The sequence below is a fragment of the Dendrobates tinctorius genome, unplaced genomic scaffold (assembly GCF_039654945.1).
Source record: "Dendrobates tinctorius isolate UK_male_01 unplaced genomic scaffold, ASM3965494v1 ptg000029l, whole genome shotgun sequence".
Taxonomy (NCBI): domain Eukaryota; kingdom Metazoa; phylum Chordata; class Amphibia; order Anura; family Dendrobatidae; genus Dendrobates; species Dendrobates tinctorius.
Window position 1 is genome coordinate 29,466,063 of NW_027361697.1, and position 12,685 is coordinate 29,478,747.

The 12,685-nt window shown below is 40.5% G+C and overlaps 1 protein-coding gene across 2 annotated transcripts in view; it reads right to left on the bottom strand.

The window, feature by feature from the left end:
• Positions 1-1,480: 1,480 nt before the first annotated feature.
• Positions 1,481-12,685, bottom strand: part of LMO4 (LIM domain only 4) — a 51,934-nt gene continuing 40,729 nt past the window's right edge. The window contains exons 5-6 of one of the 2 annotated variants that reach the window (XM_073571497.1): positions 4,372-4,438; positions 1,481-2,244 (exon numbers count right to left, since the gene is read on the bottom strand). In XM_073571497.1, the coding sequence (XP_073427598.1) occupies positions 4,421-4,438 (18 nt within the window). In that variant the 3' untranslated portion in view covers positions 1,481-2,244; positions 4,372-4,420. The remainder of the gene's footprint in view (positions 2,245-4,371; positions 4,439-12,685) is intronic. The other variant, XM_073571498.1, reaches the window with a different exon arrangement.

A 12,685-nucleotide genomic window follows, 5' to 3' on the forward strand; every position in this document is an offset into this window, starting at 1 on the left:
TTATATTTCAGCGAGATCTCATCTCCCGAGATATTAGTGCCAAGATCTCCATCTGTGCATGCGCCGCTCCCCCATGCACCGGACACAGGGCAGCGGCACGCCGCACATCGGAACACCCCCTCATCCCAGCCTGCGGCCTGCAGAAACGCTCCACTCTTGCCTCCTCCAGCAGCAGCCCTGGGCTTCCACTTCACTGCAGCCACCACCCCTGGTAAGCAATAAGATGCATGGATTATAAGAAGCACCACCATTAAAAAAAAAGTTTTCTTATTTTTCTGCTCAAAATTTGGGGTGCGTCTTATAATCCAAAAAATACATTTCTTATTTTCACGTGGACTTTTTTGTCCAAAAAATGTGCAGTGGAAACTTGGAAGTGTCGTCTGCTTTTTTTAAGCTGTATTTGTGCAATTTTGGGAGATTTTAATATAGAGACACTGATCTATTTGCTATTTTTTCCCACTGTAAAAAAACAGAAAAAGTTTGTGCAATATGGGAGCATTTTCTCAAGAATTCAACAGCAAGCTTAGTAGAAGAGTATTTAAGGGTATGTTCAGACTGCGTCTTTTTTGGACAGATTTCGCCTGGAAGAGCATGTTGAAAATAATGACACATGCATTGTCACAAAGACTGACTGTCCATGATGTTTTTCAACTTCATTTAACGGCTTCAGGATTTGAAAACTTTGATGCACTTGAAGAGGTAGTCCCATCTCCAGGATTGTATGCCAACATGTAGAAGGTGTAATAATAATATTAGCAAATACCTCCTATTAGAAATGCAGAATAATTCTTCTGATTCGCTATGCCTTTCCTCATGTGCAGGCATTGCAAGACCTTAGGCATCCACGGTTACGACCACTAGCAACTAGCTGTCTCTATATCAGTGGTCACAACCATGGATACTTAAAAGGTCCTGCAATGCCTGTACATGAGGAAAGAGACGTGGTGAATCAGAAGAACTATACTACATTTCTAAATGGAAGCATTTACTAATATTATTATACCTACTACATATTGGGATAAGGGTCTTTGTGATGGTAATACCCCGTTAAAAGGAAGTGACTCAACATTATAAAGTTGGCTCTTAAGCCAGTATGTGATGTAAAAAAAAAAAATTCTATATATGTTGCCACAAAAAGAACTGGAAAGATGCGAAGAAGATGCTTCAGGAAAAATACAACCGGCGTTTGTGAAATGTCTTCGGCTTGAAAAATTATGCAGACCCGCCAGCGTCTACAAGACATCATGTGCACATACCCCAAGTGTTGATGTAGAATTTGGAGCAGATCCTCATCAAAAAAACTATGTGAACATTCCTTAAAAGTATATTTAAAATAAAAATTTATTGTTTAACACTGGCCATATTGATTGGCACTTTTATCCCCATTGTCATCATCCACGGCAAATATTCTGCTTAGAAACTTCCCGGAGAAAAACTAGCCAACGGTGAGCTTGTGTTCATTATAAAATGTAAAACTCAATTTAACTATAGCATTTTAATCTTTTATTACTTAAATACACCATACTAGAGCAAGTCTCTGAAAATATCACAAATAAAAGTTTTTCTTCAATCAGCAAGTAGGTGAAAATTTCTACACAATAGCAGATTCTTTCCCCGCCCCTTCCCTTTTGCAATGGGAAGTAGCAACAATAGGACAAACAAAAATTTAAAAAATAAAAAAAAAATAAAATAAAATATCACATACATGCATACATACATTTTATTTTACAGAGAGATACAATAAAAGTGTTTGTGATAAAGTACCACAAAAGCTACAACTCCCCTTTATCATATGTTCACTTGATTGGAACATTCTTCCTCACATCACGTAAAATAGACAAAAGAGTAGAGTTGTCAAGGGAAAGGGTGCAAACTCTGGCCAGTGCCCTGCTAATCGGTAATGAGGGTGGTAAGCAGTTTCTGAATACATCATTTGTTTCATAAGTCATTTTCACCCTCGTCAAGAAGTCCTCTGGTGAATAGATCAAATTATTTTTTTTTTCAAAAAGTCTCCCAATTATCCCAGGTTCGTGGAGTTTATAATATGTGTCTTCAGTCCTTTTCATACACCAATAAATGTGGGGAGGGCAACCAAGAAGAGAAAAAAGGTGCAATGGCATGAAGCTGGCACTTATGCTAGCTACAAAGGTGACTTGTCTACTTGAGACATATGGGATCCATCTGCGATGAACAGAACTTGAGATGAAGGCACGCATTCTGTTTTATTCTGACCTTTTAACAAACCTAAAATGAGAAACAGAGAAACATTAGTCTGGTTTGCAGACAGTAAAAAAAAGAAATGATGACAACGTAACTGACAAACACTACCTTTCACATCCCATACACTAAAGGTCAATGCACATGGTAAAGCCAACAGTTCTGACCTTATTTGGTGGCATATGGAGACCTTCAGGTCTATATAATAGAGCACAAACTACTACAAGTACAGCAGTACAGTGTTGCACATGAGAATATCTGTAGAAAAGAGCATGCTTTTTCCCCATGCATGAGAAAAAAACACTTTGGATACCTTCTCAAAAAATGGTCATTCAAGGCTCATAAAGAAGTCGAAACTGGCAGAACTTTGATCAGTAATACAGTTGTGACCAATGGTTTAATGATCGGCAATCGCAGAGGGTGTGACCATAACAGGGCCTGCCAAAGCCCAGTTCAGTTGGATGTGTCTATCCGAGGGCATACGTTCAGCGGAAGTGTATTGAAGTGTAGGACAGAGCCCCTATGGCCTCCCTGCGCTGCAATACAATCTGCCAGCCAGTGACCAGCAGCTAAAGTCGGCGTGCCGGTCATGAGTGGTGCATGTCAGTGTCGTCAAGTGCTACCCATGACAGAACACTGTAGTGAGCTACATGCTACAGAACAATACACCACCGTATATCATGCGAGTGGAGAAAGGCAAGAAGAATAGTTTATTTTTTATGCTTGCAAAAGAGAATGGACATTATACCAAAAAGAAGCCCAGGATGGGGGTCATTATACAAGGAAGAGGCCTAGGATGTGGGGTCATTATATCAGGTTGGGGGGTCATTACACCAGAATGGGGGTGATTAAAAACAAATAAAGGGACCCATGAGATTTGTTATTACCAGGAAGAGGCAGGGGACAGGGGATGTTATAACAGGAAAGGGTTTATCATCAGAGATTATTACAGCAAGGAGACATTATACCAAGAAGGGGACCAGGATGGGAGACATTATATCAGCAAGGGGCCCAGGAGAGGGGATATTATAACAGGAAGGGGCTTAGAATGAAAGATTATTACAGGATGGGGCTAGGACAGGGGCCATTATTACAGTAGGGTACCATGAAGGGAACACTATTACACGCATGTCTTTATAGGGTCTAGAATGCTACAAAAGCCCTTACATCCAACCAACATGGAGATGGGGGCCCAAGTTCAAATTTTGTGCCATGATCCACGGGACTCCAGTTATGGCACCAGCTGTGACTAAAAGTAGCAAATTATCTTGAGCCTATACATATACATTAAATGTCAGTATTATACTCCTTCAAATATCTAAAAACAAAAATCTGCTTTATAGCAGTGGGCCTGAAAAAAGAAAATGGTTGCAAATTGATTCAAATGGAAATTTGCAGATTTAAATGGTTGAATGCACCTTAGCTATTTGCATGATTGATGCCAATAACTTCTGATCATGTGAGGTCAGCAGTAATGCAGGTTTTATTAGAAGCAGGATATCAAAATGTAAAAGAAGACCTGGCAACCTATTCATGCATTTCTAAAAGAGATATTAAATTTGGCACAATGAAAGAAAAGAATTTTCCTAAATTCTAATTTTAATGGAAAATACAAGTATTTACTTAAAGACTTGAGGTCCTCCTTAAGGTAATGTGCGCACACCATCTTTTTCAGGCCGACTCCCACTAAACCTCACCATTAGAAGAGATAAAAAATGCCAAAAATAATGTGTTTTTGTGGTTCTGCTGAATGAGTGAGTTGAAGCACAGTGAGAATAAACAGCAAACCTTTCCTGCAAACTACAGTTTTTTTGGACATTTTTATTCACGGATATGGACCAGCATTTTTATGCGCACATATCCTTAGTCTAAAGTTTACATTTCTCTACATGCCGCTATAATAGTGGAATAATTTCTCAAGTTTCATTAAAGAAGCACTCACATCATATTATGATGGCACTGTGTACTTAAAATTGCTCATTTTGCCTTTCTACCCAGCTAATGCTTTTCTTTTAACTGCTCTATGTAGAAACAGGAAGTCTCTTTTCCCTGCATGTATCATTTCCCTCCAACTCCTGAGTCCTGACCCAGCTGCTCCACTCTTCCCCATCAGGGACTTTTGCAGTGACTTATGACTCATACAGGGAAACTGACCTTCTGTTTCTACATAGACCTTAGGAAGATTCCACTAGTCCGTTTTTAATCACGTGATGTGATAGACCTAATGGAAAAGAGAAGAATTAGCTGGGTAGAAGTACAAAATGAGCAATTGTTAGTACACATTTCCATATAGTAGGATTACAATATATTAAGAAGAAAAAAATGTTGATGGGAGGAGTGCTTCTTTAATAAAAGGGCATAGAAATCAGAGGCAATGAAATAGGTACGGTAATTAGAATTTAGTCAACTATCAGTGAAAGGGAAAAAAATCCTTAAATAAAAATACTTTTAAGAGTGTGAAAAAGATCAATACTAATGAGTTTTCCTAAGTCTTTTAGTCCTACAAAATGTTCTAAAACTCACAAAAGAAATATATAAAATTCTAAGCAACACAATGTCAGATTTGTCTTAAAATACTCTTCTGAACCTAGGAGTGCACAGAGTTAGTGAGAACTTGAGGTCTCGGAGTAAGTTCAAGGTCCCCACCTCCTCCTTCAGGAGCACCATACTTTCAAGCTAATTAAAGTGGTGCGAGAGTGGAGGTTCAATTCCCATGAGTTGAAGCTCAGTGTGAGAAAGGTAATTTGGCTGTCCAGAACAAAGAGATTAGAGAGCAGCCTGTGAGCATATTTAATAAATGAGCATCAAATGTCCTCTACTACGGACACAGACAACTCCAATTATATAACAACGAGGGAATTGTTGAGTGATATGTAAACTAGAAGATTTTTTTTTTAATAACCAATAAAGTGAATGGTGCAGACCTTAGTTTAACGCAACCTAGAATAGATAACATAATACTCTACACGCTGATTGATTGTACAGGTGAGTTTGCTTGCCTTGCCATGCTCTCCCACCCCCTTGCCAAACATAACGTAACAAAGAACTTAATTAACAAGTAAGTAAATACTGAGGGGCACATCTACGTTCAACCACAGCTAGACCTGTAATTACAAAATGAAAACCAAATTAGAAACTCAGAGTCCTGTATAGAAGCTTCAAAGTAATCCAAACCGCTTCTCTCAATTACTTTTTCTTTTGCATGTAGACTGGCAGCCCTAAAAGTCTTCTGCCATTTTTTTCTTTTTTACATTTTCAATTATATTAAATTACAAGTAGTATTAGAAAGTTTTGACATTAAGCTGTATATTAATAAAACCGTTAGCTGGTATTTGTATGACCTTTTACATAGGTGATTGGGTTTTTAATTTTAATTTATATAATAAAGTTGGTTCTTCAGATAGAAATGAGTGTTGGGAATTTGACATTCAGTAGAAGTTTTAGAAAAACAGAGGACACATTTTAAGAACTGACAATCCTCAGAAATTAAAACTTGGATGGATAGCTTAATTGGTTGTCCGATTTATATCCAGGTAATCAAGAACATTGACCTCGGTAGTCTAGAAGATCAAACCTGAGGGTTTTAACCAAAGCTATTGTTTATAACGTAAAATACTACAAATGACCATTTTAGTCAACCGGCGACATTATCTGGAAAGAAATCACCTAAATTTTTGTCCGATAGCCATTAGTCTACATAAAATCTTTTTTGAGCGGGAACAGTGGCAGGAAGAATGGTGAAGCACTGAAGTCCTGAGTTCAAATCCCACCAAAGTCAACATCTACAAGGAGATTAAAGCCATGCACCTAAAGGCCCCGTTACAAACATCAATGTCCCAGCGGTCCCACCAATGGGATGGATGGGATCGCTGGGACATAGTTAGCTGATCGCTGGTGAGCTGTCACACAGACAGACCCACCAGTGATCAGGACCAGCGAGCAAGCTGGTATCCAATGTAAACAGAGGGTATCTAAGAGCTGCGCGGCTTAGATACACACAGCAAGATCGCTAGCAAGATCTCTGATGCGTCACAAAAGCAGTGATCTCGCTGTGTGTGACGGGGCCTTTAGACATACTGAAAGGGACTCGATTGTGAGCCCCAATGGGGAAAATGATTAAGTCTGTAAATTGTTGATGACTTATGTTACATAAGCCAGGAGGGTTGGCGAACATGTTGGAGATGTTGAACATAAAAGAGATACTGCCATCTCCCGCCACATAAACAATCAACACAATGGCCAAATTAGCCATCTTAAATTCATGGCTATAGAGTGTCCAGCCCAGTGAGAGGTGGTGACTCTGATGAGCTATTGTTGCAAAAGGAAGCCAGATGGATTTTTTATCTTAATACTACAATACCTAGTGGTCTTAATGAGCAAATTAATTATGGTTGTTTCATGTAACCCTCTTTTATGACCAATTCTTTACATCTTAACGGACGTGATTAATTTGATATATATATTTGCATAAATCCTCTTTTGTGCCATCTATAGACAGGATTAGCATGTATTTATGTTTATCTATGACCTTTTTGTCATCTCTAGGTCATTTTTGAGGGGTTACCTTTTTGCCCTGTAATGGAAATAATTTTTCATCCATTGGATTACTATTTATATGTTAGGCTTATATTTAAATCAAGGAGTTTTTTTTTGTATTATTAGCATATGACCTTACATGGTTATTTTTCGCTATTGATATTGTATCTTATCTGTGTTTTGGTCACGTGTGCGCATCTAATGCATTGATTTGGATATCAATTCTTGTGCCTGCCTGATATGCGCTGCCCTCTTTCTTTAACACAGTTATTCATTTATTTCTGGAGCCTGTGCACTAACTATCATAGTTGGGATTTCATGGTCATGCGCTCTTGATGCGTGCTGTTCCCCGCAGGTTCTGCCGGCAACTCATTGACTTCCGGTGTTTGCGTTCCAACTACCGGAAGTTGAGTAATCCCTGGTCACGTGTTCCAGATTGGTGCTTTGTCTGTCGACCAGCAGTAAGATGTTATAGCTTACTGGTCTGACATGCGCTGTCAGAGCCGGAAATACCATAGTGAATTGAGCGCCGCTTCTAGTATAACTGATTTCAGTAGCGCGTTCCAGCGACCCGGAAATCACCGTAACGTGCGTTCCTTTGACCGGAAATGCCATTAAACTAGCGTGTAAGCTCATCTAATCACATGGAGGACTGACATCTTTATTACCTTTCCAGATGACATTGCAGGATGTGGTAAGCGTTCTCTCTAATCCACCTCCTATATAAAGATAGCCATTAAAATCTTCATTCTCTGCAGGACAGCATAGATAGCAGAGGGCCTATATATGTCTATATTGTAGCACTTTATCAGTTCAAGCTAGTCCGCTGATGATTCAGCTTGGAAGAAACGCGTTGGAACAACATTCTAGGAAAAGCACAGGGCATGACTAGCACAGGGATAGCTGTGGACTGCCCTTGTTAGGGCGGGAGTTTTTGGGTATAGACTACTGTTAGCTCCATAAGGACTGACAGGGTAATGCCGGTCACATCCTCCACCTGATGTATTGTCTGCAATTCAGGATCATCTCCCCCCTTCTACATGGCTTATGGAATTAGTGAGATTGTTCCATATTTTTATATTCTCACAATTATATGCTGATACTCTCTGCCATAGATATCATTTATATGTGCAATCAGGGTTACAATGTTGCTCTATTCATGGCTGGTTTTCCGTTTCTGTGTAGCAGTTAACTATATGAAACAGAGCATAATATTGCAATTATAGATTTTCTAGCCACCGCAGTATAAATCTACTTTTATCTTAAGGTGTTTGTTGTTTCTAGTCTGACACAATATTTGACTTTTTTCAGACATAAACACAATCGCCTTTATTGTGTCTCACTAGGGTGGCACTGTTCTGTGTTATTTTAATGGCTACATTAAAAGTTAAATTTTAATTCTCACTTATGCTTTATATTATTACTGTTACCTAAGCCAGCAAAATAAATTATACATTTGTAAGAAAGATCGTTCATTGAACAGGTAAGGAACTAAAATTTGTGTAGAAGCATCAATAGAACCAATTAAACACTAACCTACTTTATTTTATGTGCCTATGGCCACTAGAGATATGACAAATCTCCGCAACATTTCAGGTCCCGGAAGTTTAAATTTACAAGAATCCAACAAAAAAAAAAAAGAGGAGACCAGCCGGCCATCAATCTGGAGAATTTGTTGAGAGACAGGAAGAAAATTAAATAAAAAAACACCACTATCTATTAGTCCTTGCCTGATTCCTTCTGCCACAGCTATCCTAGTGCTGATTCCTTCTGCCACAGCTATCCTAGTGCTAAGGCCCACACAGTTTTTCCGAGATCCAAAAGAGTTGGTTGAAAATGTGAGGATGAATCACTGCTGCAACAGGTAGGGACGCTGCTACCGAAGGAAGTCAGTTGACGTCTAGAAGGCGAGTATAATGCTTTTTTTTCCCCTTCATTATTTTGAACCCCTTTCAAGCCCTTTGTGGTATACAGAGCCCTCAGAGCATAATAAATGGCAATAAAGGAACTTTCAATTTGGAACAAATTGAATCTGCTGACCAATTTGAGCAAATCTGCCTTAAACGAAATTTGTGAGATTTGGAAATCTTAAATGCCAACCTAAAGTCATCTGTTGATCAGTGAAAATTGGCTTGATGCATAAACATTTGATGACTCAAGTTGGCAAAACATCTACGTGTTCCCAGTGCTTGGCAACGTGGTGGTCTTATCCTTTCCTATGAGGAAGGGCAAGGATCACACAATTGTAACTGTAGAGGCGTACATCAAAAAAATGCTCAATAATTCACACTTTTAGCTTAGTCACATTAAAATATCAGAACACACATGTCCAGCTCCAACCCCAATGCCTAAATCAGAGTGAAATCTGAACTATTTAGATAAGGCTTTAGTTAAATAAAGACCGATGAAAGGCTGCGAGCGGAGTACCTTGTGGTGCGTGTCTCTAGGATAGCAGTATTAATAGGGTAATTTCTAGACAAGAAAGTGGAAAGAGGTTGATGGGTGAAAAGACATCATATATCCAAAGATAGGCAAAAACCTTTATATCAGTGACTGTCTGTCCATTGGGACCCCCAAAGATTAGCAGAAAAGAGAACTTTTACTCACAGTTAAAATGGAACGCCAGAGTGCATGCTTGACTGCTGCTCGATTTATTCTTTATAGAGGCCACCGGACAACCAGAAAAAGTAGAAGGCATCACTCAGCAGTCCCACAGGAAATTAATGGAGCAGTGATGAAGCACAAGTACTGCCGATCCACTTTAATGGGGATAAAAGTATGTTGTGCCAATTTGTGGGAGTCCCACCAGCAGGGCTATAGTCAGGAGTCTGTTTATTTTAGTGCAATCTGTATAAAATGGACTGACTCAGACTCCTAAAGTATATAATAAATTGAGTACAGTAGTTCAGTGCAGGATGTGCTGTAAGTGTTTTCATAAGAATTTGGGAAAGTTATGAAATGTCCTAAAAATGTCTGTTCTGCTCCTGATCTCAGGATCTGGACTTTGAGATGAATCTGTGCTGCACTTTATGTACTTGCTCAGTAGTTGGGCAGCGCTGTGCAGTCAGGAGTCAGGGAAATTGAGGAGTCGGAGGTTTGGCTTACTGTCTCCACAGCCCTGCCCATCAGTCAGACAACCTTTCCATCTATAAAATATCCATCCCCTTTAGACCATTATGTTGTAAGACACAAAAAAGCCTGTGCAGACCACCTAGAAGTGATATATACTTTTTTTTTGTTACTATGGCGTCAAGTAACAAAGAAAGGTATAAGGTAATAGGACCAAAGTTGGTTTGGTTACATGTTACTGTTCAGTCTAAAATCTAATTGGTAGCATGTTTTAAGGGGCTTTAAAGGAAGAGTCAGGTGGCCGCATAGCTCGGGACAAGGATCGCATCGCAATGCTCAAAGTGGCCGTCGGCTCTCCCAACCAGAGCATAACAGCATGCATTTCTATGCAGCCGTCACACTTGGGTCTGGAGAGGTGCCAGTCAGTCCGAGCATTGCGATGCGATCCTTGTCCAGAGTTATATCGCCAACTCATTCTTCCTTTACACTCCGAGATAAGCAAGAATTGCTAAAAATGCTTGTTTCAAGATTAATCTTACCATGTCAACAGATTGCCAATCAACCTATGACAAAACAATTTCACCCGATAAACAAGCTTTTTATCTTTTGTACAGAATTAAAGTTTTTCGTTCCCAGTGGTGCATCGTCCTGTGTAAACAGGACTCCCACCCCACCCCCCCCCCCCCGAGAATAGCAGAAGCCCATGTGAACTGTGAAATCCACTACAGATCGCTTAAGGCCCCGTCTCACATAGCGAGATCGTTAGCGAGATCGCTGAAACGTCACAGATTTTGTGACGCAACAGCGACCTTGCCAGCGATCTCGCTACATGTGACACAATAGTGGGAATCGGGCCCCCACTGCGATCTCGCTGATCGTGCTCGAATGTCCTGGGCCATTTTTTGATAGCTGGTGTCCCGCTGGCCAGCATGCATTTTTGTGTTTGACGCCAAGGAGCGACCTCATTGGCGACTCAGAACTCAGGGACGCAGGCGGGAGTAGTCAGAATAGCTGCTCTGTGATAATGTCCCAACGACCGCCAAGGTCGTTACATGGATCGCCGGATCGTTGCTGCGTCGTTGAGTAGATCTGCCTGTTTGACAGCTTACTAGCAACCATTTAGCAACGTACCAGTGATCCTTACCAGTTCGTATCGTTGTCGGGATCGCTGGTGCGTCGCTTAGTGTAACGGTACCCTAAGTGTGCATTGTTTACTTTGGTCTGCCTTTGCAAACAAGCAGTTTGGTAAAAGTTTACCAATGGGCGGTTGTAGCAACAGGCTGTCAGTCTGTGTAAAAGGACCATTAGTCTGGCTTTTAAGTATTTAATGGTGCAGTTGGCAAATAAAAAAAACAAGGCCCATAGAGTTTTTGTAGTTTTACAAAATACCTCATCCACTTATAATTTCATATCAGCTGCAGCATGTTAATAAAAAAAAAGAAATATATTTCCAAACTTCCATCGCATAAGAAATAGCTTTGATCTCCTTTATAGGCTATTAAACTCATAATTGCAATATGCAATCAAAGCATTTGTGCCTATCAGCATGTACACACTCTTTCTACTTCATATGGTTAAATAGTAATTATGTGAAGTTTAACAGTCCAATCACATTATGAAGAATGTAATCGTTATCTGGACACTTTAGGCCAGAGTCACATACTGTGCAAAAGCAAGACTAGAAGTTCGTAGAAATAAATCTAAACTTTCAAAGGTAGGAAGCTGTAATGGGCCTCGCAAAACACCAATACAAGCAACATTCAGGAGCTATTCCCATCTTCTTAGATGGGTACTGTGGAATAGAGAGTGTGAAAACTAGCAATTTTTCATTTTAATGCTTATTAAATTTCTTAGCCGTTCTTGAGATATTAAAGGGAACCTGTCACCAGGTTTGGCCGGTACGAGTTTCGGCCACCACCTTTCAGAGCTAATATACGCATTCTATACTGCTGTAGATAAGTCTAATCCAACCCGCAAGAGAAGAAAATTAACTTTTATTATAATCGCCTGCAGGGCGGGGCAGTCCGGGGCGGTCTGTTCCAGGGGTTGTTGCTCTTTTGGCTCCTGCCTGCTTCATGTTGATGACGCGTCCCTGCGTTATCCACACAGGCTCCCCGGCATTATGCTCCTGCACAGGCGTACTTCTCTGCCCTGTTGAGAGCAGAGCAAAGTACTGCAGTGCACAGGCGCTGGGCCTCTCTGACCTTTTCCGGTGCCTGCGCACTGCAGTCTTTTTCTCTGCCCTCAACAGGGCAGATAAGTACGCATGTGCAGTAGCATAATGCCGGGGAGCCTGTGTGGATAACGCAGGGACGCGTGATCCATGTGAACCAAGCAGGAGGGCGGCATCGTGAGTAGATGGGAGGTGCTGGACCAAAACCTGCGACACCATCGGACCGGACAGCCCCGCAGGTGAGAATAATAAAAATTAATTTTCTTCTCTTGCAGGTCGGTTTGGGCTTATCTATAGCATTCTATAATGCTGTAGATAGGCCCTGAAAGGGGGTGGCCGCAACTCGTACCGGGCATCACCTGGTGACAGGTTCCCTTTAACACTTTTTTCCATTACCTAGGTGACTGACCACCACTGTTGCCCGAACAAGCAGTGCTTATAAGTGTTTACAAGTACTGCTTAGAAGCTGGCTGGGATCACTGAAGCACACTGTCATCTCCTAATCCTAGCCAGCTTCAGTGCAGCGCTTACAAGCTAGACAACAGTGGTGGTCGGTCTCCTAGGCAACAAACCGGCTGCAAATTTAAATAAACCGCAAATTGCAAAAAATAATATCCAACACCACTCATCTAGGAGGATGGGAATAACCTTTTAAACTAAATATTTTATTGATTTCAGATAACTAAAAAT